This window comes from Phodopus roborovskii, unplaced genomic scaffold (assembly GCF_943737965.1).
Source record: "Phodopus roborovskii unplaced genomic scaffold, PHOROB, whole genome shotgun sequence".
In the NCBI taxonomy this organism is placed as follows: domain Eukaryota; kingdom Metazoa; phylum Chordata; class Mammalia; order Rodentia; family Cricetidae; genus Phodopus; species Phodopus roborovskii.
In genome coordinates, this window is record NW_026126407.1 from 47546102 (window position 1) to 47569944 (window position 23843).

The 23843-nt window shown below is 41.3% G+C and overlaps 1 protein-coding gene across 3 annotated transcripts; it reads right to left on the reverse strand.

The window, feature by feature from the left end:
- Positions 1-622: 622 nt before the first annotated feature.
- On the reverse strand, positions 623-23650 carry Luc7l (LUC7 like). 3 transcript variants are annotated; one of them, XM_051181033.1, is made up of 11 exons: positions 23483-23648; positions 22533-22603; positions 21475-21569; positions 16834-16932; positions 12565-12675; positions 11521-11664; positions 6477-6653; positions 4726-4814; positions 3017-3046; positions 2269-2436; positions 623-973 (listed from the first exon to the last, which is right to left on the reverse strand). In XM_051181033.1, exons 4-11 carry the CDS (start codon positions 16927-16929, stop codon positions 832-834), a joined length of 957 nt encoding a protein of 318 aa, XP_051036990.1. In that variant the 5' UTR covers positions 16930-16932; positions 21475-21569; positions 22533-22603; positions 23483-23648; the 3' UTR covers positions 623-831. The 3 variants fall into 3 exon arrangements, with proteins under 3 accessions (XP_051036990.1, XP_051036989.1, XP_051036988.1); XM_051181032.1 differs by having other exon boundaries at positions 22183-22603; XM_051181031.1 differs by lacking the exon at positions 22533-22603 and having other exon boundaries at positions 23483-23650.
- Between the last annotated feature and the right edge of the window lie 193 nt (positions 23651-23843).

The following is a 23843-nucleotide window of genomic DNA, read 5'->3' on the forward strand; positions in this document are numbered from 1 at the left end:
AAGCATGGCATGGAGAGGGGGGGCTTTTATATTTAATAAAACAAACTAAAGTTCCCTCAAAACAAAGTCTAAACCCCTCAGGCAAGGGAAGGGCAGAAGCGCTTATTCTATTATCCTTTCTATTTGGGCTTCATTTTGGTCTTAAGGCATTGGTCCTCCGTGAGCTTCGGGGGTAGCAATAAGTCTATCCCAAGTGTAAACCACCCAAGATATCTGACCTAAGCTGTAACCCTCTCCAAAAGACCTTCTGATTGGCAGGTAGGGAGCATCTATGTTTTTATTCTACCTAAATAACAAAGTGGAATTTCAATGTAGCTCACCTGAGCTAAGGTTTCAATAGCTATAGCTCTCCCTAAGGAAATGAGTGTGTAATGTGGCTGCCCCTCCCACCCACAGAGCCTGCTCTATGGTCTGCATTGAAATGCAGAGTGTGATTCAGGCAGGGAAACCATACACATCTGGCTCAGTTAAGTGTGTTGGGAATGCCCTAGCACACACGATGCCAAAAGTTAAAGTGGTCAGACATTTGGTCAGTTTCCTAAGGTAATGGCAGCACCAGCCTTTATCTCCACAGATGCAGATGAATTGCCTCTAGAAGACAGCAGATACCCTAACACAGGGGTCAGGAGGCAGCCGCCAAATTTATTTGTTCCTATACAACATAACCCCAAACACAGGAGCAGCTCTGAACAACTCTAGAAACTCACAGCTAGGGCCAAACAATATAAATTTTAACTACAAAAGATGAGTTGTATCCAGCAAATATAAAGGGTAATTTAGGCTGTGCTGAACTGAACTTTTGTCAGATTATTTACAGTGCCAGGGCCAGGTTCAGATCTCGCCAGCCTCCTTCTCCTCCGACCTTCTCGATGCAGTCTTGCCATTGGAGCTCTCCAGCCTCCAGTCAGTGGGCCCTCGCTCACTCCGCCCGTACTCCCAGGATTCCTCTCTCAATGAGCGCTCCCTGGAGAACCTGGGAAAGTGGAACCAGAGGCTCAGCAGAGGCTGCTATCTCCTTTTGGCTGCTGCATAGGAACCCTCAACCCTGGACCAAGGAAGGTCATGACCTTGGGGAGGGGGTTCAAGACAGGGTTTCTCTGTGTAGCCTTGGCTGTAACTCACTCTGTAGACCAGGCTTTAAAGTCAAGAGATACACCTGCCCTTTCTTCCCAAGAACTGGACTAAAAGTGTGTACCATCACTACTGCCTGGCCTCAGGTTCCTTTTAGTATATCAGAAGACAGCCAAGCCTGACTGCATCTAGTGTCTAATGATCACACAGGTATAATATAAAAAAAAAAAAAAAAAAAAAAAAAAAAAAGCAACCATTTGAATTGGGGATGGTATCTTATACCTGTAATCCTTGCACTCAGAAGGGTGAGACAGGAGTGATTAAGTTTGAGGCCAGCCTAGGCTACAGAGATTTGGTCTCAAAATCAAAAGTAAATGATAAAAAGTAACATTTGAAAGGTTTAAGGGGCTGGAGAGATAGGCCTGGCTCTTGTGGAGGATCTAGCTCATTTCCCAGCACCCATGTCAGGCGTAAGAATCACCAGCAACTCCAGCTCCAGAGGATCCATCCAAGACCCTTTTTGTCCTCCAACAGTGTACACACACACACACACACTCTCTCTCTCTCTCTACCATTTGTGACACAATACACTAACACATAATAAAAATCTTTAAAAATAAACAAAAAGAAAAGGTTTTTAATAAGGAAAGTTTTCAATGTAACAGAAATCAAGCAAATGGGAATACAACAAACTTATGCATGTGGACTATGACCCAGTATGTAAAGACAATGGAAAAGAGCAGAATGGAAAACCACATAAGTCAAGCATGGTGGTATACACTTCTTTTTAGCACTCGGGAGGCTGAAGCAAGAGGATCTTGAGTTCAAGCCAACCTAGATTACAAAGTGAGGGCCTGTCTCAAAACAAAACCAAAGTTACAAGAGAGGTAAGTAAGCAGGACCTGTTCAAGACAAAAATCTAAGCTGCTCTTTACCAAGTTAAAGTACATAAAGCCCAGTCAAGTGCAGTGATACCCAGAGGGCCACGTGAGAGCTCATCAGCCTTATACTATTCCAAGCATTGGGTGCCACTCTATTACCAGTGCACCAACACAGGGTTCTAGTCACCCAGAGCCCAACCTTGTCCCTACTGGATGTAGTGGCCAAAAGCCATCATGACAAACCCCAGTAGACTTGGGAACACAAGAGAAAGAGCTGGCTCCTGGCTGCAGCTACTGAGGAAGTCAGAGTAGTTACTTGTATTTTGCACTCCGGTCCCTGGAAGCTCGGCGGTGACCCCGGCTGTGGCTCCGGGAACGACTGCGATGTCGCCGGTGTCTATCTCGGGACCTGGAACGGGAAAACTTTCGCCGCTCTCGGGAGGTAGATCTAGATCGCCTCCGTCGCCGATCCCGGGATCGTGACCTGTAAAACCCAGATGATTTTGAGAGGAAGACATCACTGGGGTCAATATTTCAAAGGTTTATTGCCATTCCTCTCCTCTTAGCATCTTTTGGCCTTCAGCGCAATTTGGGACTAAAGACTCTCCTGAATTAATGTGATGGCTAAACCTTTCCCTGTGCTTTTCTGTGAAAGCATAGGACTTGGCTAGGTCTGGTGGCACACACCTTAATCCCAGCACTCAGAAGGCAGAGGCAGATCAACTGGTGCTTAAAAGTTAGGTCAGCCTGGTCTACAAATGGTTACACACAAAAAACCCACCTCAAAATAAATAAATAAAAAATAAAAACACAGGGCTTGGACACTCCTAGTGGGTCTGCAGGCCTCAGCAGAAGCTCTACCCTTCTCCCCAATGGCAGAATGTGTCTGCATGTATAGGACTTGTGGGGTGGTTCTGCTGTGCTAAGCCCTAACCAATTCCTATGCTCTTCACAAGCCAGCATAGCCTACCAAAGTTTGTGAAGCTATAAACATAATTACTAAATGTTTCTGCATTAAAAAAAGCATTTACCCTGAGAACCCTATGATGAATCTGGAAACCTACCTCCTTCGATCTCGGTTTCTTGATCCAGACCTAAACAGGAAAATAAAAAACACCTTTAATCCCACCACGCAGGAGGCGGAGGCAGATGGATCCCTGTGAGTCTGAAGCCAACCTAGTCTACACAAAGTTCTAGCTCAGCCAAAGAAACATAATAAAAGCCTATCAAAACAAAAAACTGTCCTTCGAGAGAACATGGTTACTTCTGGCTCTGATCTCTTCTCTGAATTCAAATTAGACCCAACACATCTACCTGAGCACTTCTCAGTCATCTCAAACTGATTTCTACACCCTATATCTGGTTCCATCCTACCTGTCCTAGTTAAGAAACAATTCCTGCTTAGAAACCAAGAGACAAGAAGCTGGGCATGGTACTGCACACCTTTAATCTAGAGGTAGAGACAGACAGATCCCTGAATGAGTCTACAGAATGAGTTTCATGACAGCCAGCCAGGGATATATAGGAAAAACAAAACAAAACAAACCTGTCCCAAAAAACAAAAAAAAAAAAAAAAAGAAAAAGAAACCACGAAGCCAGCTTCATTCCTTTTCCTCACACAGCTCCAAGTCCAAGCCAGGTCTAGCCCAGACTGCTTAACCCAAACTCATACTCTTCCTGCATCCAAAGCGTCTCACGTGTGGGGGCTTTTTGCTCAACACCTTACACTCTGCTTCTCAATGGGTAGGAACATATTTCAATTATAGGTCTTATGGGAAAGTCTGTCCAGGGGCCCTATGTGACCAAAAAAAAAAAAAAGACAGAACCTATATAAAACCTCCACCCCTTCAGTCCAAAGCTAACGACTCCCCACAGCAGTACACTGCCATGAGACTGCAGCTTAGCTACCAGCGCAGACATACTTTTGCCTTCCTTATTTGCTGAAGATTTCATGTCCAGCTGTCAGAGGAGCTGGCTCTGTGGGATTCACGGATAGCTGGGCAACAGTATATGCCTTTAATCCCAGTACCCAGAACGCAGAGACAGGTGGATCTCTGAGTTTGAGGCTAACCTGGTGGTCTACAGAACTAGTTCCAGGGCAGCTAAGTCAACACAAAGAAACCCTGCTTTGAAAAACCAAAACCAAGAAAGAAAAAAAAAAAGAAGAAGAAAAGGTAAAACCTCTCCAGGTTGTCCTTCCTTTGTTTAAAATCAATGGTGTATATTACCAGACAGCTTATGTTACAGATTTAATTATTATTCTTTTTAAAAGCCACTCCAGCGCCCTGTGTGATGGCACATGCCCTAATCTCAGCTATTGGGAAACAGAGGCACATGCACCTCTGCAAATTTGAGGCCAGCCCAGATTACATAGTGATACCTATGTGGTATCCCCAAAAGGAATGGCACTACAAGGAAGTATGTCACTGTTGGGGTGGGATTTGAGGTCTCCTATGCTCAAGATACCACTACTACTTATTGCCTGCAGGTCAAGATCTAACAACCCTCAGCTCTTTCTCCAGCACAATGTCTGCCTGCATTCTGCCTTACATCCTACCACGAAGATATGGACTAAACCTCTCAACTGTAAGCTGCCACCACACCTTTATATGAGTTGCCTTGGTCATGGTGCTTCTACACAACAATACACACACCAAGACAACCTGCCTCAAAACAAACAAAAAAACAAACATCAGTTCAGTGTGTGGCAAACACGATTACTCCATGTAACAGCACAGCAAACAGCAGTGTCCTGAGGCTGGTCCACATTTACCTCCTGCTCAGCCGCTCCTCTCGCTCTCTCTCCTCTCTTCTCCTCAAGCGATCCTGATTTCTCTTCTCCTGCTTTTCAGCTACAGTTTTCTAAAAAAAATGGAAAACATAAAATTAACAACTTCTAGGAAACAATATTCTATTCATTTTAAAGACAACAAATGAAAATTTTTACAATCATTTTACACATTTGGTGACAAATTAAACAGGAGGGGCTGAACTTCTAAGTCACAAGGAATTGATCACAATGCTTCAAACCAAGGCATAAAGTTAGTTGTTCATCCTATAGCCTCTCTATAAGTACTGCATAAAAAAAAAAATAAAATAAAATAAAATAAAATAAAATAAAATAAAAAAAGAAAGAAAGAAAGAAAGAAAAAGAAGCCATGAGTCAGAGCAGAGCACATACACCCTGGTGCTGGGAGTGGAACTCTAGGTAGCCAGAAACAACTCACTTTTGATGTGGTAAGTGCTATAGTAACCTTAGCACAACTGCACATTCAATTCATCAGGCTCAATCCTAAACGCAACAGAAGGCAGAAGGTTCTGATACACTTTACCATCAAATCAGCATCAACTTGAGCTAGCTGAAAAGTATTAAGTACTTTTATAACCCAACACTAATAACAAAAAAAACCTAATACATCATCTGGGCAGAGTGAATGAAACAAAATCCTGAATGGGGGAATAAGCCACACCCCTTGATACAAAAACTTTCCAGTCTTCTCTGCTTAGAGCAGGGATAGCATGGAAAGTCTCCATGCCCCTCTATATAAGAGAACAAAGCAAGGCCCAGGTAAGCTGTCCCGTCCAGGACCTCAAACTCTACATCTCCAACTAGGGTCATCCTTCATCTGAGCTAGGCACATAAGAGAGTCAGCTCCAAAGTTCCTTTTCCCATCTCCCTACAGCAGGTTTGGCTGAGAATAGACTCTTAGGTGGGGGCCTCATTTCCTTCCCTACTTCTATCACTCACATCACATGACCAACAAATCAAAACTCATACCCACAAAGATACAACATAATACATTAAAGTGCTATTGGAAGACAAGCAAATGTTTTTGTTGAGGTAAGGACTCAACAGATGGAGCTTAACTAGCCAGGTAGCTGAAATTGATCTTAAAAAAAATTCTGATCTTTCCACTGGGTGGTGGTGGCATGCACATGCCTTTAATTCCAGCACTTGGAAGGCAGAGGCAGGTAGATCACCATTGGATTATGAGGCCAGCTAGGTCTATAGAGAGAGTTCCTGGACAGTCAGGTTTACACAGAGAAACCATGCCAAAAAGAGAGGGAGAGAGAAAGAGAGGGGGGTGTGAAGGGGGGGCACACCCAGAAAAAGGTTTAATTCTAACTTAAAGAGTACAGGTGGCTGTAATGATGATTCAACAGTTAAGAGCACTGACTGCTCTTCCATAATGAGATCCGGTGCCCTCTTCTAGTCTACAGGTATACATGCAAGCAGAACACAACATACATTAAAAAAAAAAAAAAAAAAAAAAAAAGTACAGAGGATTGCTTGGTAGTGGTGGTTTGTGCCTTTAATCCCTGTGCTTGGGAAGCAGAGGCAAGTGGATCTCTGTGAGTACAAAGCCAGCCTGGTCTACAAAGTGAGTTCCAGGAAGCCAGAGCTGTTAGCTGTTAACATAGAGAAACCATTTCTTAAAATACTAAAAGAATAAAAATGGATAACATTGACCACAAGATGCAAGACTCAAAAGGCTTCTCCAGAAAAAAAGTGTATTAACATACCCTCAACTGATCAAGCTTCTCTCGGATCTGAATGAACCCCAAGTGTAACTTGCCCCCGAAGTGATCTGCAAGACGACGGTCATTGTCATGGAGACCAAGGTAAGCTGAACAAACCTCACAGACTCGGAGCTTTTGCTGTTGAAAACTGGATGCAGGCATGGAATTTCTATATTCCTCCTATGTGGGGGGTGGAGGGGAGAGATAAAGCTGAGGCATTTCAAAACTGTCACAATATAGACCCCCCCCAAAATGGAAAAACCTGATATATAGGTAACGTATCACTGCACATTGAAAACTGGATTGTTCAGCTTCAATTTCATTATTTATTTTTTCAGGTTTTTTTGAGACAGGGTTTCTTTGTAGGTTTGGAGATTTTTCTGAGATCAACAGGGAAGATAAGACTTCAAAAGTAAACAAAAAACAGGCTGGAGAGAGATAGATCAGCAGTTAAGAGCACTTGTTGCTCTTTCAGAGGACCTGGATTTGGTTCTCAGCATACACATTGGAAATAACAATCATCTATGACTCTAGTTAGAGGATCTCTTCTGGCTTCTGTGAGCACTAAACACATGCACTGCACCTATATAGGCAAAATACCCATATACATAAATCAATTTTTTTAATTTAAAAAAAAAAAAAAAAAAAAGTAGGGCCGGAGAGATGCCTCTTAAGAACGTATACTTTGGTTGTGGTGGTGCAGACCTTTAACCCTAGCACTCCGGAGCAAGAGGCAGATGGATCTCTATAAATTCGAGGGCAGCCTAGTGTCTACAGAGTGAGTTCCAGGACAGCCAGGGCTACACAGAGAAACCCTGTTTTGGAAAACCAAAATAAAAATACTGCACTAGCAGTATACATTCCCAGCACCACATCAGGCAGCTTACAACCTCCAGTAATTCTAACTATCAATCCAGTGCCTCTAGTCCACCTCAGACACTTAACACTCAGATGCATATAACCCTTCACACACATAATTTAAAATACATATTTTTAAAAAGTAAACCAAAGCTAGCAGTCTTAACTATATCCTGATATCCAGGAAATATCTAATGCAGATTAAAAGGATACTTTGAAAGGCCAAATCATTGACACTTTCCTTGAAGAAAAAAGTAGCCAACACATAATACGCATCCTTCAGAAATACTAAAATGTTTATCAAATAGATAGATAGATAGATAGATAGATAGATAGATAGATAGATAGATAGATAAATCCTTCCATTCTGCTCAAAGCAAAATATACATCAAACAAAAGGAAGAGACCAGGCACACTGCTACTGGTACTTGCACTCCAATTAGAACACTGCTGCAAAATCCATAGTGAAGAAAATCATTCCTTTGTCCTACCTCTTTTCAAGACCAATCACACTTGTATAGCCCTTACCTGGAACTTGTGGAGATGTGATTGTTTCAACCTCCTGAGTGCTGGGCTTAAAGGTGTGTGCCACTGACTCCCTTTGATCATTTTGAAAGGGAAGACTTGAATGTAAATGTAACTGCTTCCATTAATTCACACAATTAAAATATTCCCTAAGAAATGCAAGTTAAATACTTTTACACACTTCTGGTTATGATAACCATAACATAATTTGATAAAATAGGGAATTTAGTTGAGTGTGGTGGCCTACTCCTTTAATCACAGCATTTAGGATGTAGAAGCAGAGGCAGGCAGATCTGTTAGAACAAAGTCAGCCTGGTCTACACTGTGAGTTCCAGGCCACCAAGAGCTACAAAGTGAGATCCTGTATAAAAATAAAAACAAATCAAACAAACCACAACAAAAACCCAACCAAAGAGAAAGATCATGTATGCATGCACCATTACACAGGAAATTTTCCAGGTAAATGTGTCCCGGTGCCACCATGTATTAAGAACAAGATTAGCAGCCAGGCAGTGATGGTGCACATCTTTAATCCCAGCACGACAGACATAGGCAGAGAGGCAGGTGGATCTTGGTGAGTTAGAAGACAGCCTGGGGGCTAGAGAAATGGCTCAGTGGTTAAAAGCATTGGCTGCTCTTTCAGAGGTCTTGAGTTCAATTCCCAGTAGCCATATGGTGCCCTCCTCTGGCTTGTAGGCAGATATGCAGACAGAATACTGTATACATAAATAGAGCCTTAAAAAAAAAAAAAAAGACAGCCTAATCTAAAAGCAAGTTCCAGGATAGCCTGAGCTATTATAGAAAAACCCTGTTAACAGGTCACCATTATAGAAGGATTTAATGTGAAAACCTACCAAGAACTGAGAAACTTAACAAAAATATTCTGGGTAGATAAAAATGGAAGCCTATAGCAATAAACTGAGTAAGATCTTCTCTTGGTTACTACTACTACTACTTAATTAGGGTAACTATTGCTATATGAAACACCAAGACCAAAAAAGCAAGCTGGGAGAAAAGAGTTTATTGTAATTTGGCTTACACTTGGTCATATTGTAGTCTTACAGAAGGAACTCATGTGATCCTCTAACCTGTCCTGAGGGACTATAAACGTGTGTAGTATACACCGTAGATCCTTTTAGAGCTGGAGATATGGCTCAGTGGTTAAGAGCACTGGCTGTACTATCAAAGAGGGAAGAGGGAATCCAATGCCCTCTTCATGCCTCTGTAGGCACATGGTATCCAAAGAGACATGTAAGTAAAATACCCATACATATTAAAAAATAGTATTCTCATTGTTCAGGCCAGGCTGTCCTGGAATGCAAGATCCTCCCGACTTAGGCTCTCAAGCCCTGAAATATCTGGCATGGAAAACCATGCCCAACTTATCATTTTCTTAAAATCAGTTATAGAAATGAAAAGCCAATGAGAATACCACACCTAATCATCTAATCAAAAAGGGTTGTGGCTACAAAAGGACAACAGGATCTCTGTATTACTTATTACATAGTTTCTTTTATTGGGAGTTATATTTGTGAGCATGATGTGTGTATGAGTGCAATAAAATAGTTACCTCTGAATCCCCAAATCATTGAGAAACCCACAAGTACCTGCTCCTCTACCAGGGTTTGAGGCATACTGTACCGATACACCTACAATCAAGAAGGATGCAGAGATCCCTCCTCCCTAGCCTAGTGAGTAGTTGGCACCAGAAGCTACCTGAGTTATCATTCATTGCCTCCAACTGCCACACTCTATATAAGGTGCTTCTATATAAGGTACAGTCCAAGGACTGGTCCCATAGTCTTTTAGAGTAATTCTATCTAGGCATTTCAGCTGTGTTATGAATATCTTTGCCCCCCCATTTGACTTCATTTTACATTCCAACCACAGTTCTCCCTACCTCTACCCACCTCCTTTACCTCCCTCCCAGGTCACTCTCTTTGTCTTTTAAGCTAAGCAATTAAATAATGATAGATGACTCAGTGATATTACCACAAAGTAGAGGTGGGGGGAATGTCCCCTGAGGGTATGAGGCATGAGAAACTATCCTGTTCCGCCTATCTATCTGATCTTTGCTACCAACTTCAATTCCAGGCACTTTTGGAGAACCACAGAAAAGCACAATCCTTATGGTCCCAAGCTTCCTCGCCTGTTGTTGGGTTCAGAGAGCATTTTTCTAGTGCCCAACAAACCCTGGCACTATGCATGTTAGCTATAAATCAGAACCATGTGCCAAGTGTAAAACTAGAAGCACAATAATATCTAAAAGCCAAGCAGGCACCAGACATGCACATACACATTATTTTCTCATCTCTTCCCTAACCTTGCACTTCTTGCTTATCTCACTTTGTCAATGGTCTAAGCTATGGCTTTCCAGGATGCCCCCAACCTATCTACAGACCATCTCAAAGCCATCTCTCTCAAATTGCATCTCTTATTAATCCATCTTCACCAAAATCAATGGGAAGAGAAGGGCTCAGAGAGATGGTTCAGCAATTAAAGTACTTACTTGCTGCTTTTCCAGAAGAGCCAAATTTGATTTCCAGCACCTACCTGACACCTCACAACTGTCGCAATTCCAGTTCTAGGGGATCTGATACCCTCTGCTAACCTCCATGGACAATGTTCACAAGTAAAATGTGTTAACAGTTTTCACAAGCTCTGTTATGCCTGTGTGTGTGCGCACACACCCACACCCACACCCTAACAGGTACACCAAAAACGAGTTTTAGGAACAAATATCTATGCGAGTTATATAATAGATGGACAGATGTCCTTTTAACTTTCTCAAATCCACAGAACATATAATACTAAAAGTAATGTAAACTGTAAGCAATGACGTCTAAATTTAGGTATACTAATGGTAACAAACATACCACTCTGGTGGGTGGATACTGATAATGGGAAAGCTGTAAAGGATAATTTGGAAATCTGTCCCTACCTGTGAACTTATGACCACAGTCAGTCACAAAAGATTATTATTTGGAATAAAAGAACATAGACATAGCTTAACCTTAGTCCAAATGGTCAACATTATTGTATTAGTATCATTTCCCTATAACCACTTTTCTTGTAGCCCAGACTGACCTCAAACTTAGCTCATACCTATAACTGGGAGGCTTGGGTAGAGGGATTATTTTAAATTTCAGGGCAGCTTTGGTTACACAGTGAGTTCTAGGTCGACCAGGATTATAAAGTAAGACCATGTTTAAAAACAAAACAAGTTGGGCAGTGGTGGCACACACCTTTAATCCCAACATTTAGGAGCAAAAGAAGAAGGATCTCTGAGTTTGAGGCCAGCTTGGTCTATAGAATAAGTTCCAGGACTGCCAGGGCTGTTACACAGAGAAACCATGTTTGGGGGAAGTAGAAGAAAAAAAAAAGAATGACTGCTGCTATTCCAGAGAACCCGAGTTTGATTCCCAGCCCTCAAATGGCAGCTTACAAACATAGGTAATTCCAGTTCCAGAGTAATCAATCCCCTCTTTTGGTCTCCTGGGGCACCAGACACAAATTCAAGTACATAGTGCACATACATATTAAGCAAAACACTGATACACATCAAGAAAACCTTTGTGAGTTTAAGGACAGCCTTGTCTGAATACCAAGTTCTAGGACAACAGGGTTATATAAAGAAATGTCTCAAAAACAACCAACAACCAACCTCTGCTTCTTTTTTCTTTGCACGAACTTTCTCCACTTCCATAAGGATCTTCTGGGATTCATCCACATTTCCTTCAGCTCCTAGCTGCTCTGCTTTAGCAAGAAGTTTTCCTATTTCTTCATTCAACTCATGTACCTTTTCTGCCTAAGAACAGATAATCAGATAAAAACATCAAACATCAATACTTGGAGTTACAAATAAAACAAGTATTTCTCTTCTTCTTGCTGAAAGCCTGGCCTATTCCTCTGAAAATAAAAGAACTCCTGACTTAGACTAAAAACTCAATGAGCAGTGGTGGCGCACACCTTTAATCTCAGCACTTGGGAAAAAGAGTTCCAGGACAGGCTCCAAAGAAACACTATCTTGAAAAATAAAAAAAACACTTAATAGCAATAATCCAATTTTTGGATAGAAGCTTAGGGGTGGGGGTGTCAGGAGCACTCTACATGTGTTCCATCGAAAAAAAACAGCAGATTTCATTCACTGTATCTTTTTTTCCCCCCCTTCGAGACAAGGTTTCTCTGTATTGTTTTAGAACCTGTCCTGGACCTAGCTCTGTAGACCAGGCTGGTCTTGAACTCACAGAGATCCGTTTGCCCCTCTGCTGAGTGTTGGGATTAAGGGCGTGCGCCACCAACCCTTGGCTAACTTTTTGTATCTCTGTATGTCTTCTAGGCAGGGGTAGTAAAAAAGCAAGGTTTAGTATACAAACTTAGGCTGCAAGCAAAATAACCAATTACTCCCCAGCACTATAGCATCTTCTTTTAATTAGTAACTGCATATAGCCTAAGAAATGCTTCTTAGCTGTGCATGGTGGTTCATGTCTTTAATCCCAGCATTCAAGAGGCAGACAAATCTTAGGAGTTCAAGGTTGACCTAGTCTACTTATTAAGACCCTGTCTGAAAAAGAAAGGAAGAAAGGATCCTGTGACACAAATAACTGGTCACAGACCATCTCCACTGGATAGAAAATACCATCTGCCCAGAATCCCCAACTAGTGTGAAGTTGAGACAAAAGGGAATTATACCAGTCACTTAATATACCTTTGCAGAAACTTCTGCACTGATCTCCTCCTGTGTTTCTGCCAGCCGCTTCTTGGCAAGTTCAGTTCTCCGATCACACTCTGCAATGAAGGATTCTAAGTGATCCATAGCCTAGTTCAGGAAAAAACAAAGCTATGATCAACGCTACATAGTTAGGTTTTTTTTTTTTTTTTTTTTTTTTTTGGTAATTTTTATTTGGGAAGAGGAGTGCTAGGCATTAAACCCAACACCACAAATATGCTAGGAAGGCATTCTACTGAATTACATCTGCAGACCAATTTCCCCACGCTGGCCCAAAACTTGCTATGTACTCTGGACTGGCCTTGAACACACAATCTTTATGCCTTAGTGTATAAAGTGCTAGATGACAGGTATGCACACCACACTCTAGCAACATTTTAAAGTCGTGGCACATATGTATGTATGTAATAGGAACATAATCCTAGGTCAATTTCTTTGTTTTGGTGTTGTTTTGAGAAAAGGTCATACTAAATAGCCCTTACAAGCCTAAAATACTCCATGTCTATTAGGCAGACACACGTGCTTAATCCCACCACTTAAGAGGAAGGATGGGCACATATCTGTGAGTTCCAGGCTATCCAGGGTTACATACAAAACCTGGTCTCAAAAAAAAAAAAAAAAAAAAAAAAAAAAAAGCAAGTCTGTTTAGCAGTCCCTTTCCTTTAAAAGTTGTTCAAGTGTAAGTTAAACAAGGACAAATTTAAATGACAGAAAAAGATGAGTCTAAAACTCATATTTTTGTTTATTTATATTTATTTATTTGTTAATTATTGGGGGTTTTCAATATAGGGTTTCTCTATACAACCCTGGCTGTCCTGGAATTCACTATGTAAACCTATAAATAAATGTTCTGTTTTGCTACTTCTTCACACATACATACAAGTATTTCTTTTAAGCAATTTCCTTTCCTCCCTCTGATCCATCCTTCCCCATCACTTTTCTTTCGAAGGTGCTGGAGATCAAACCCAGCACCTAAACCACAAGCTATGCAAATGATCCACCACTAAGCATGCTCTACCTCTAGAACAGGCTGAACAATTTTTAACAATTCTTTAGAAGTGACCCAAAGGATATCAACATTTTAAATTTATAAAACATACAAGGAGTTCCCAAAGTCATACAAAATATCTACTCAAGGAGACTGCTTATTGGTACATGCCTATAATCCTATTACTGAGGCAAGAAGATCTTGAGTTTGATGCAAAACTGAACTACTTAGTAAAATTCATTAAAATACCAACTCAAGAGGTTGGGGAGGACTGGGCATTGGTGGAGCATGCCTTTACACCCAGAACAGGGAGGCAGAGGCAGGCGGATCTCTGTGGGTTTGACTCCAGGCTGGTCTACAATGCTGGTCCCAGGACAGACAAAGTGATAGACAAACCCTGTCTTGAAAAAAGAGGTAGGGGAGATGGCTTAGTTAAGCGTTTGCCATCCAAGCAACACCCAGCATTCACTTTAAAAAGGATGGTATAGTCAAGAGTGGTGGTGCATGTCTTTAATTCCTGCACTCAGAAGGAAGAGGCAAGTGGATCTCTTGTGACTTTGACGACAATCTAGTCTACATAGTGAATTACAGGAGAGCCAGCAGTATTACTATGTTATGTAAAGGAAACCTGTCTCCCCCAAAAAAGTGTGGGGGGTTGATATAACAGCACACACCTATAATTCCTATCTCAAAATTAAATTTTTTATGAATATTCTGCCTGCATGTGTATCTACATACCCTATGTGTACAGTGCTACTGAAGGCCAAAAGGGGACATCAGATCCCCTGGACTGGAGTTATACAGTTGTGAGCCATCCTTCAGTGCTGGAAAACAAAGCCAGATACTCTAGAACAAACAGTATTCTCAACTGCTAAGCCACCTCACTAGCACCCAAAATAAGTAAATTTCAAAATTGACAAAAACCGCTGAGCCTAGTGTAACACACATTTAATCCTAGCAGAGACAGGAAGGAGGATCTGAATTTGAGGTCATATAAGGCTACAGTGAGGTCCTGTCTAAAAAATAAATATATTAAATATTTACTGTTTAATACCAATTGGGGATATAGTCCGGTAGGTAGAATGTTTGCCTACTAGGCATAAAGTCTTGGGTTTGATAAATCCAACTTGTTGGGAAGCAGAGGGAGAGAACTCAGCCATACAACAAGTTTGAGGCAAGCCTGAGCTACATGAAATACTATCTTAAAAGAGAAGGAATTTTATAAAGGAAATTAGACCAGCCCGTACATATTTCAAATAATTTGTCTCAGTTTACAGGATTATTTTACACATCACTTATTTATTATATGTACAGTGTTCTGCCTGCAGGCCAGAAGAGGGCACCAGATCTCATTACGGATGGTTGTGAGTTACCAAGTGGTTACGGAGAATTGAACAAGGAATGGAGCTCTTAACCTGTGAGCAATCTCTCTACCCTTAAGTATCCAAGGGCTGAGTTCTACATGGTAAGTGCCAGGAACACAACAAATGTATCCACTTTTCTCTTATAAGAGATAATAGCTGGATGTGTGATAGTCCACACCTTTAAACCCAGCACTCAGGAGGCAAATGCAGGTTAGGCTAACTCTGTGTACTCAAGACCAACTGGAATCTATGAGTACCAGGCCAGAGTTACAGAGTAAAACCCTGGCTAAAAATAAAATGAACAAAAAAATAAGACTAAGTATTTTTGGAAGACACAACTTTTTTATTTTTCTTCCTGTGAACAAGCCATGAATCCCACAATGGTTGAATTCACTCTTCATATATACTAATCAGACATTATGTATGCTTCAATTTCTTGTATCTCAACTTCTGCATCATTAATGAGGTCATTTTATAGAAAGGCATTGACCTGAATGGTAGTGCATGCCTTTACTCCCTAAATCCTCAGGAGGCAAAGGTAGGCAGATCGAGTTTGGGGCCAGCCTGGTCTACTGAGCAAGTTCCAGGACCATCAGGGCTACAGAGAGAAAATCCTGTCTTAAAAAAACCAACCTACTCACCAACCCCAAAAGGCGCTGAAGCCAGAATAATGGCTCATACATGTAATCCTAGAATCAGGAGGCTGAAGCAAGAGGATCATTAAAGATCAAGCTGGAAAACAGTTAGTTCCAGCCACCTGAGCTGGCATTAAGACTCTCTTTTTTAAAAAAAGAATATAATTAAGGGGCTGGAGAAATGGATCAATGGTTAAGAGCTATTTAACTCCAGTTCCTGAGAATTCAATACCCCTTTCTAGCCTCCATAGACTTCATTTACACACATATTGCACAACATATATACAGACAAAACATCCATACACATAAAAACAAATAAGCCTAATAAATAAAAACTAAGAAGCTGGAGAGACCACTCAAGGTTAAGAACACTGAAGGACCCAGGTTCTATCCCTAGCACCTGCATGCTCATAGCCATCACTAACTGTTCCAGGGAATCCTATGGCTATTCTTGGCCTCTAACGGCATCATGCAGACAAAACACCCACATTGTGTACACACACACACACACACACACACACACACACACACACACACACACACACTTACTTGACATTTTGGTTTAGTACATTAAAAAAGATACATTCCTTAAAGTGAGACTTTAATCTATCCTATCACTTTTTGAAACTTGGTATCTTTTTGTTGTTTTTTGAGACAGGATTTCTTTGTATAGCCTTGGCTATTCTGGAACTAGCTCTGTATCTACAGGCCAGGCTGGCATCAAACTCAGAGAACCGCCAGTCTCTCCCTCTTAAGTGCTGTGATTAAAGGAGTACGCCACCACCATCTGTGGACACCTGTATCTTAAGGTAACAGCCTCTTTGCTAAAAATGTCCAGAGGCTGGGGATATAGTATAATTGGTAGAATGCTTGCCTAACATGTATGAAGCTCTGAGTTCAATTGTCAACACTACATAAATCTATGATGATGGCACATAGCTCTATAATCCCAGCATTCAAGAGAGTTCAAGATCATCAGGAGTTCAAGATCATCCTTGGCTCATAGTATGTGCTACCAGCATGGGCTATATGAGACATATTTAAAAAAGCAAACAATGAAATAAAATTCAATATAGTAATAAGTTGACAGTCATATACATATAAGATGGTTCTGTTGTGTTTTAGAATTTAAGATTTTAACAAGTGCATATTTAATTATTTTGCTTTGTAATGTACAAACATCACACTACTTTCAATAATAATTGAAACTTTGCAACACAGATAAACATCCAAAACAAAACAAAACAAAACAAAATCTTACATCTAATTCAAAAAACAGGTCTCTTTCTTTACTTGCAATTTCATAATCTGCTCGGAGGGCCAAGTCGTGGATTTTGGTACATTCTCCTAAATCCATGCGCTGTGGAAAATTAAAAAAAAAAAATTAAAACATTAACACTCATTCTAGAAAGCATGAAATTAATATAATTTAGTATTTCAACTTTCACTGAAATAAATTTTTTTTGGTTTGGTTTTGGGTGACAGGGTTTCTCTGTATTGCTTTAGAGGTTATCCTGGAACTTGCTCTGCAGACCAGGCTGGCCTCGAACTCACAGAGATCTGCCTGCCTCTGCCTTCCAAGAGCTGGGATTAAAGGTGTGAGTCACCAACACTTGCCTAACGATATAGTTTTATAGATAAATTAAGAAATGGATAAAGGGGACTGGAGAGAGCTCAGCAGTTAAGGGCATTGGCTGCTCTGACTGCTCTTCCAGAGGTCCTGAGTTCAATTCCCAGCAATCACATGAGATCTTGTGTCATCTCCTGGCCTGCAGGAGACATGCAGGCAGAACAATATAAAATATATAAAAATAGTATATATGCTTATTAGTCTTCCAGAGGTCCTAGTTCAATTCCCAGCTCACAACTATCTGTAATGAGATTTGGTGCCCTCTTCTGGTCTGCAGGATTACATGCAGATAGAATACTGCATACATAATAAATAAATACATCTTAAAAAAAAGAAAGAAATGAACCAATACAATGGCATATACTGATAATCTCAACAATTTAGAGGCTTGACTGGCAACAGTATAGTAAATTTAAGGCCAATTTCAATAGGGCTACATAAGACCCTGTCTCCAACAAAAAGAAACGAAGCCAGTTACATTGGCGAATTTCTGTAATTGGAGCCCTTTGTAGGAAAAGCTAGGAGGGTCAGGAATGCAAGGCCACCTTCAGCTATATAGTAAGTTCAAGGTCAGCATGGACAACATGAGATCATATCATATAAACAAAAAAGAAACAAGATATAACCTAGAAATATATTTTTCATTATTCAGAGCCCGGTGTCCAACCTCTTATTAGGTCTTTGATAGCTCACAACCATTCATAATCCTAGTTCCAGGGTTTTTGACACCCTCTTCTAACCTCCAAGGACACCAGACACATAGCATGCATAAGCACACACACAGAGGCAACGTTCCTACACATACAACAGATATAAATAAAATAAACATTCTCTTAATCTGTTAAACAGCCCAATTTATAACTCACTAAAAGTGTTATGTTGACAATAAGAGTAGCCACAATGTATTATTATGTATTCTAATCGCATGTATTAACAATTATACTAGACTTTGTGGTGCTTATCGCAGTCCTAAGTACAGGACTGTGCAGATATCTCCTGCTCTGATTGTTTGAATAGCAATAGGAATTTTTTTTTTTTTGGTTGACAGGGTTTCTCTGTGTAACTTTGGAGCCTGTCCTGGAACTATCTCTGTAGGCCAGGCTGGCCTCAAACTCACAGAGATAACACCTGCCTCTGCCTCCTGAGTGCTGGGACTAAAGGCATGCACCACCAATGCCCAGCGCAATAGGAAATTTTTATCCTAAAACTCATGGCGTCAAGTCAAAAGGCATGTCAACATAATCACAAACAAAAGTGGGAAGATCAGGAGTATAGGCCCAGATTGAATTGCATAGATTTTGAGGTCAGCATATGACCTGACTCAGAAACAAAAAGTGGGCAGGGTTCCCTGGGGAGATGGCTCAATGGGTTAAGAATACTCACTTGCTGCTCAAATATGAATGTCCAGAACCCAGCACCTAGTTAATAATCTAGGCATGGCAACATATATCTGTAACCACAGCATTGGAGAAAAAAAGAGAAGGACTTGATGTTATTTTACTGGCTGCTAACCCAGCCAAAATGCCATAAGCTCTAGGCACAATGTACTCTAGACTTAGTAAAACTGTCTCAACAGGTGGTGGTGAAGCACTTTTAATCCCAGCACATAGGAGGTAGAAGTAGGAATGTCTCTTTGAGTTGGAAGCTAGCTGGTCTACAACAGAGCAAGTGCCAGGACATCCAGGGCTGCACAGAGAAATCCTGACTCATAATAAACAAACAAACAAAAAGACTGTCTCAAGGGACTAGGTAATCGGTGATACAATCACACAGATTTTTTTTTTTAATCCATGATTCACATGTTTTCTTTGGCACACATATATTCATTCAACCAATGGTTGGTTTTACATTCCTCATAATAGCTGTGAAGTCTTAAACTTGTCCTTTGTAAAACGGGACACTTTTTCACTCGTGTAGCTGAAATATAACAGATGATTTTCTCCACTGTTTAGTCTTAAATTTAATTTAATTTCAAATGAAAACACAATGAACAAAACTAGTGTTTATCCGTATTGCTCAGAGACTACAGTTATTAGACAGTATAGATTTCTTGAAAGAGTTACAAAAATATGCAATCAATGTCATCTCCACTTGATTTTTTTATTTTATGTTAGGGGTGGAAAAGACAGCAGGAAAAGCCACTTGACAATCTGAATTTGATCCCCAGATCCAAACTGTCCTGACTTCTATATGAACACTTTGGCACCTACATAAAAACACAGACAGACAGCCAGAGACACACAAACTTTAAAAGTGTAAACAAAAAGGGACTGAAACATGGCTCTGGGGGCTAAAGATGGTTCAATGGTTAAGAGCACCAGCTGCTTTTCCAGAGGTCCTCAATTCAATTCCCAGCAACCACATGGTTGCTCACAACCATCTACAGAGGGATCTGATGCCCTTTTCTGGCATTAAGGTATATGTGCAAATAAGAGCATTCATACACATAAAGATCTGAAAAAGAAAAAAGGAAACATAGCTAAACATGCCTCTGTAATTAAGAACATTTGCTGTTCTTTCAGAGGACTTGGAGTCAGTCCATATCAGGAAGATTCATAACCACTTATAATTCCAGAGAATCCAATGCATTCTTCTGTTCTCTGTGGACATGTACTCAGGCCTACATATAAATAAAATTTAAGTGCGTGTATGTATCTATATGAATGAAAATATCATGCGAGAATAAAAGTCTAACATATATCCAACTTGAAATTTAAACAAAATCAACCAAATTAATTAATTAAAAAAAAAACACCATGGGGCGGGCGAGATGGCTCAGTGGTTAAGAGCACTGGCTGCTCTTCCAGAGGACCTGAATTCAATTCCCAGCAACCACATGGTAGCTCAAAACTGTCTGTAACTCCAGTTCCAGGGTACCTGACACCTGACATCCTCACACAGACACACATGCAGGCAGAACACCAATGCCATGAAATAAAATTAAAAAAAAAAAAAAATCTAACAGCTATGTAGATTTTACACTAGTGAAATACTTCATAACGCATGAAGAACAATCTATAACTTGAAGATTTTAAAGGAAAATAGAATTCTGAAAAACATTCATTTCCCCCCACAACTCCCACTCCAAGTATCCATGAGACCCATAAAAACTCATCTACTAAGACTGGAGGGATGAGCCAAGTAGTGGAGCATGCCTTTAGTCCCAGCACTCAGGAGCCAGAGGCAAGTGGATCTCTGTGAGTTCAAGGCCAGCCTGGTCTACAGAGAGTTCCAAGACAGCTAGGACTTTTACACAGACAAACCCTGTCTCGAAAAACCAAAACAAACAAAACAGAGAGAAACTCTGTCTTGAAAAACCAAAACCAAATAAATGAATGAATGAATAAATCCCCCCAAGAGTGGAGGGATGAGCCAGGGATTGGTGGCACACATCTTTAGTCCCAGCACTTGGGAGGCAGAGGCAGGCAGATCTCTGTGAGTTCAAGGCCAGCCTGGTCTACAGAGCTAGTTCCAGGACAGGCTCCAAAGCAATACAGAGAAACCCTGCCTCAACCCCCCACCCCCAAAAAGGGCAGAGGGATGAATGTGACTAAAATATTTGTACATTGTACTTATGCATAAAATACTCAGTTTTTGTTTTTTAAGATCAAAGATGGGCACCAATTCTCCTATAATTTGTTCATATTTTCATTTTATTTTTACATGTATGAATATTTTGCCTGCATGTATGTCTGTGTATCATGTACATGCCTGGTGCCCAAAGAGGCCACAAGAGGGTGTCAGATCCCCTGGGATTAAAGACAGTTGTGAACTGCTGTATGGGTCCTAGGAGTTGAACCTGGGTCCTCTAGAAGGACAACCAGTGACTGCTCTTAACCACTGAGCCATCTCTTCAGCCCTGTAATTCTTTATACACAGGATAAAGTGGGTGTTTCAGAAATTCTAACCCTAAAGGTTATGTTTTTTAAATATTAATTTTTAAGGTTTATTTTTTTAAAAAAAATATTGTGTGTGTGTGTGTGTGTGTGTGTGTGTGTGTGCGTGCGCGCGCGCGCCTTGTATGGGTATGTGCAGATGATACAGCTGCCTAGAGTTCAGAAGTGTCTGATCTCCTGGAACTGGAATTAACAGATGTTGGTATTGGGACTAAGTCTTCCGCAAGAGCCACAAATGCTCTTAACCACTGATCTACCTCTCTAGCTCCTATTATGTAATTTTTAAAAATAAAATATTACTTTTGATTAAAGAAAGATATCACATCTACCATCCCACCCCTTTTAAGCGACCCATAAGGCTCTGGAATGCACCTACCGTCCCAGCAAGGATGTCATGGGGGCAGCAATCCAGAAGGTGACTCTTGCAGACCCGGTCATCTGTAAACTTGACCCTCTGTCTGGTTTCATCTCCTGAAATTCATTTATGATTTTAAATAAAGTATTATCCCATTAACCACACAAGGCTATCTGGCATAACAATACACCTGGATGATTGGCAGACTAGCATCTCTGTATTCTCCCCACCATATACACTAAGAAACTGATCTAAAGATATTTACAAATGAACGGAATACAGATCTTTTTTAAGCAAAGTATTTTACGAAGACGCACACTTAATCACATCTAACTCCATCATTATGTCAAGGAGTCAGAAGAGAGTACCAAAAGGCACCAGTCCAAATACACACGTGGGCAATGACACTAAGACCCATGTAATCAGAGTGCCATGAATCCACCACATAGGACTTTGAGCTGTTATTTCCACCAACCAAAGCTATTTATTAATGTTTTTGTTGTAGTCAAAATAGGCAGTGTTTTACCAAAAATTACAAGAGGAAGAGAAAGCTTTCAAGCTGTATACTGACTGTTAAATATCTCTAGACCTTTTCTTATTCCTCTTTCATCCCCACCCTTAAAAGGCAAAGTTGGCACCTGGGAGTCACTTTTAACAAGACAATACCAAAGAAAGCAAAAAGGAATCAGGTTAGTCAATACACACTGTGAACTCCAACACATACTGTACCCATCTGCATTCTTCAAGAACTCAGCTGCAGAATTTTATGCCCGCTGTTGAAAAGTTTTAAAGGAAAAGTTTTCTTGCCCACACCTGCAGTAAGGAAGTCAGGGGGAATGATACATAAAAGTAAAGGCAAAGTGGTATGTGACAAATTTTAAGGCTAATCTGTGTATAGGACACAGAGCTGTGTAATAGTCAAGGAGGAATATATTTCAGGATTTGCAAGCATCCATGATTAATGTAGTGTCTTTTTACTGAAAATGTTTTCTTTCTAAACTACACTTTTAAAGTTACTTGTGGAAAAAAAAAGCAAACACTTTTTTGTTATAACAGCTTAGAAATTGGTTGTGACTCACGGCTCGATGAACATGAGGCTTTTCTGCAACTCCCTTGCAGATTGATGTAGGCAGGCAAAGATACACTGAACCTTTATAAATAAAATAGAGGGGCCACAATTGTTCAGTTTGTATGAAATAAAAATATGGGAAGCATTTCAAAAGCAACTCAACATACAAAGAAAGCTAAAAGCACTTATTGACCTATGAAATAAGGTGCAAAGAATCTGCACAGCCCTGCGAAATGTGCCAGTGTGAAATTACAACTCCATTACTTTAGTAAAAATAAAAACAAACCACAGCAGGGATCTAGCTTTGCTAGGATGCTACTGCTTTCTCCTGAGACACCACCGTGATCTTGAACGCCTCCCTACAGAACCACCTACCTAACGAATGCCAAGAACTGATTAAACCAAGGCTAGTCTGTGAGGCTGGGGAATGAGGGGGTGGGAAGACTAGGAAAGTGCATGAGGAACCAACGTTAGAAATGCTCATTTACGGCTCCCCATGTAACCATACGGAGCACGAAGGCCCGGGGTTTTCGAAACCCGTCCAGCTCCTCGGGGGTTGCCTCTCCTCCGAGGAGTATCAGAGGAATTCTGCCACACGGCAACCAGCGCCAGGGAGCCCGCGCTGGTTCCAGCCCTTCGCCGACGCTTCAGCACGCCGGCGGCGCCATGCCGCGGTGCCGACCAAGAGGAATTCGCATGACGGAAAATGGGAGGGGGACAAATCCCCACCGTCAGATCGGACTCTCAAGGAGGAGTCCGCTCAGATGAGGACACAGAGGCCGCAGCAGCCTTGCAAGCCAAGCGGATCAGACAAAGGCCCAGCGCCTGGGGTCGGCGAGCGGGGGAAAAGGAATGGCGCCCCGCGCAGGCGCACACTGTGACGGCCCCCGCTTCAGGCTGCCGGGCAGCCTCGCCTTACTCCCACCCCCGGCCAGCGCCTAGACGGCCGCTCAGACTCACCATCCCGAGCCGTGCCCATGAGCTGGTCCAGCAGGGCCCGCATCTGCGCCTGGGCGGACATGGTGGCCAGTAGGGACGGCCGATAAGCTCCTCACAACTCAACGGCAGCAGCTACAACAGCGGCAAGGAAAGACGGTGCTGTCGGCCTGCAGCCCGCTCGGCGCTTTCCCGCCGCGGGGAATGCTGGGAGGAAGTTCGTCAACGTTGATACGGGTCCTGCCGGGAAATGTAGTTTGGGACAATTAGAGTCGCTAGGTAGGGCAGTCACAAATTGTCCTAGAAACTAGAGCAAAACTCCAACCCTGATTTCACCCTAGTCCCCAAAACATCAAATTCTATTTTCTAATAAGACTTTAGTGGA

Bases quoted from the DNA above. Each gene is read 5' to 3' on its own strand.
- Luc7l (XM_051181031.1), bottom strand. From the start codon at position 23,543: ATGTCCGCCCAGGCGCAGATGCGGGCCCTGCTGGACCAGCTCATGGGC. The intron at 11,665-12,564 runs GTATATTAAGTG...ATCTGTTCTTAG, and splicing joins GTGCAGAAGTTTCTGCAAAG to GCAGAAAAGGTACATGAGTT. The intron at 4,815-6,476 runs GTATGTTAATAC...CATTTTTTTTAG, and splicing joins AGAAGCTTGATCAGTTGAGG to AAAACTGTAGCTGAAAAGCA.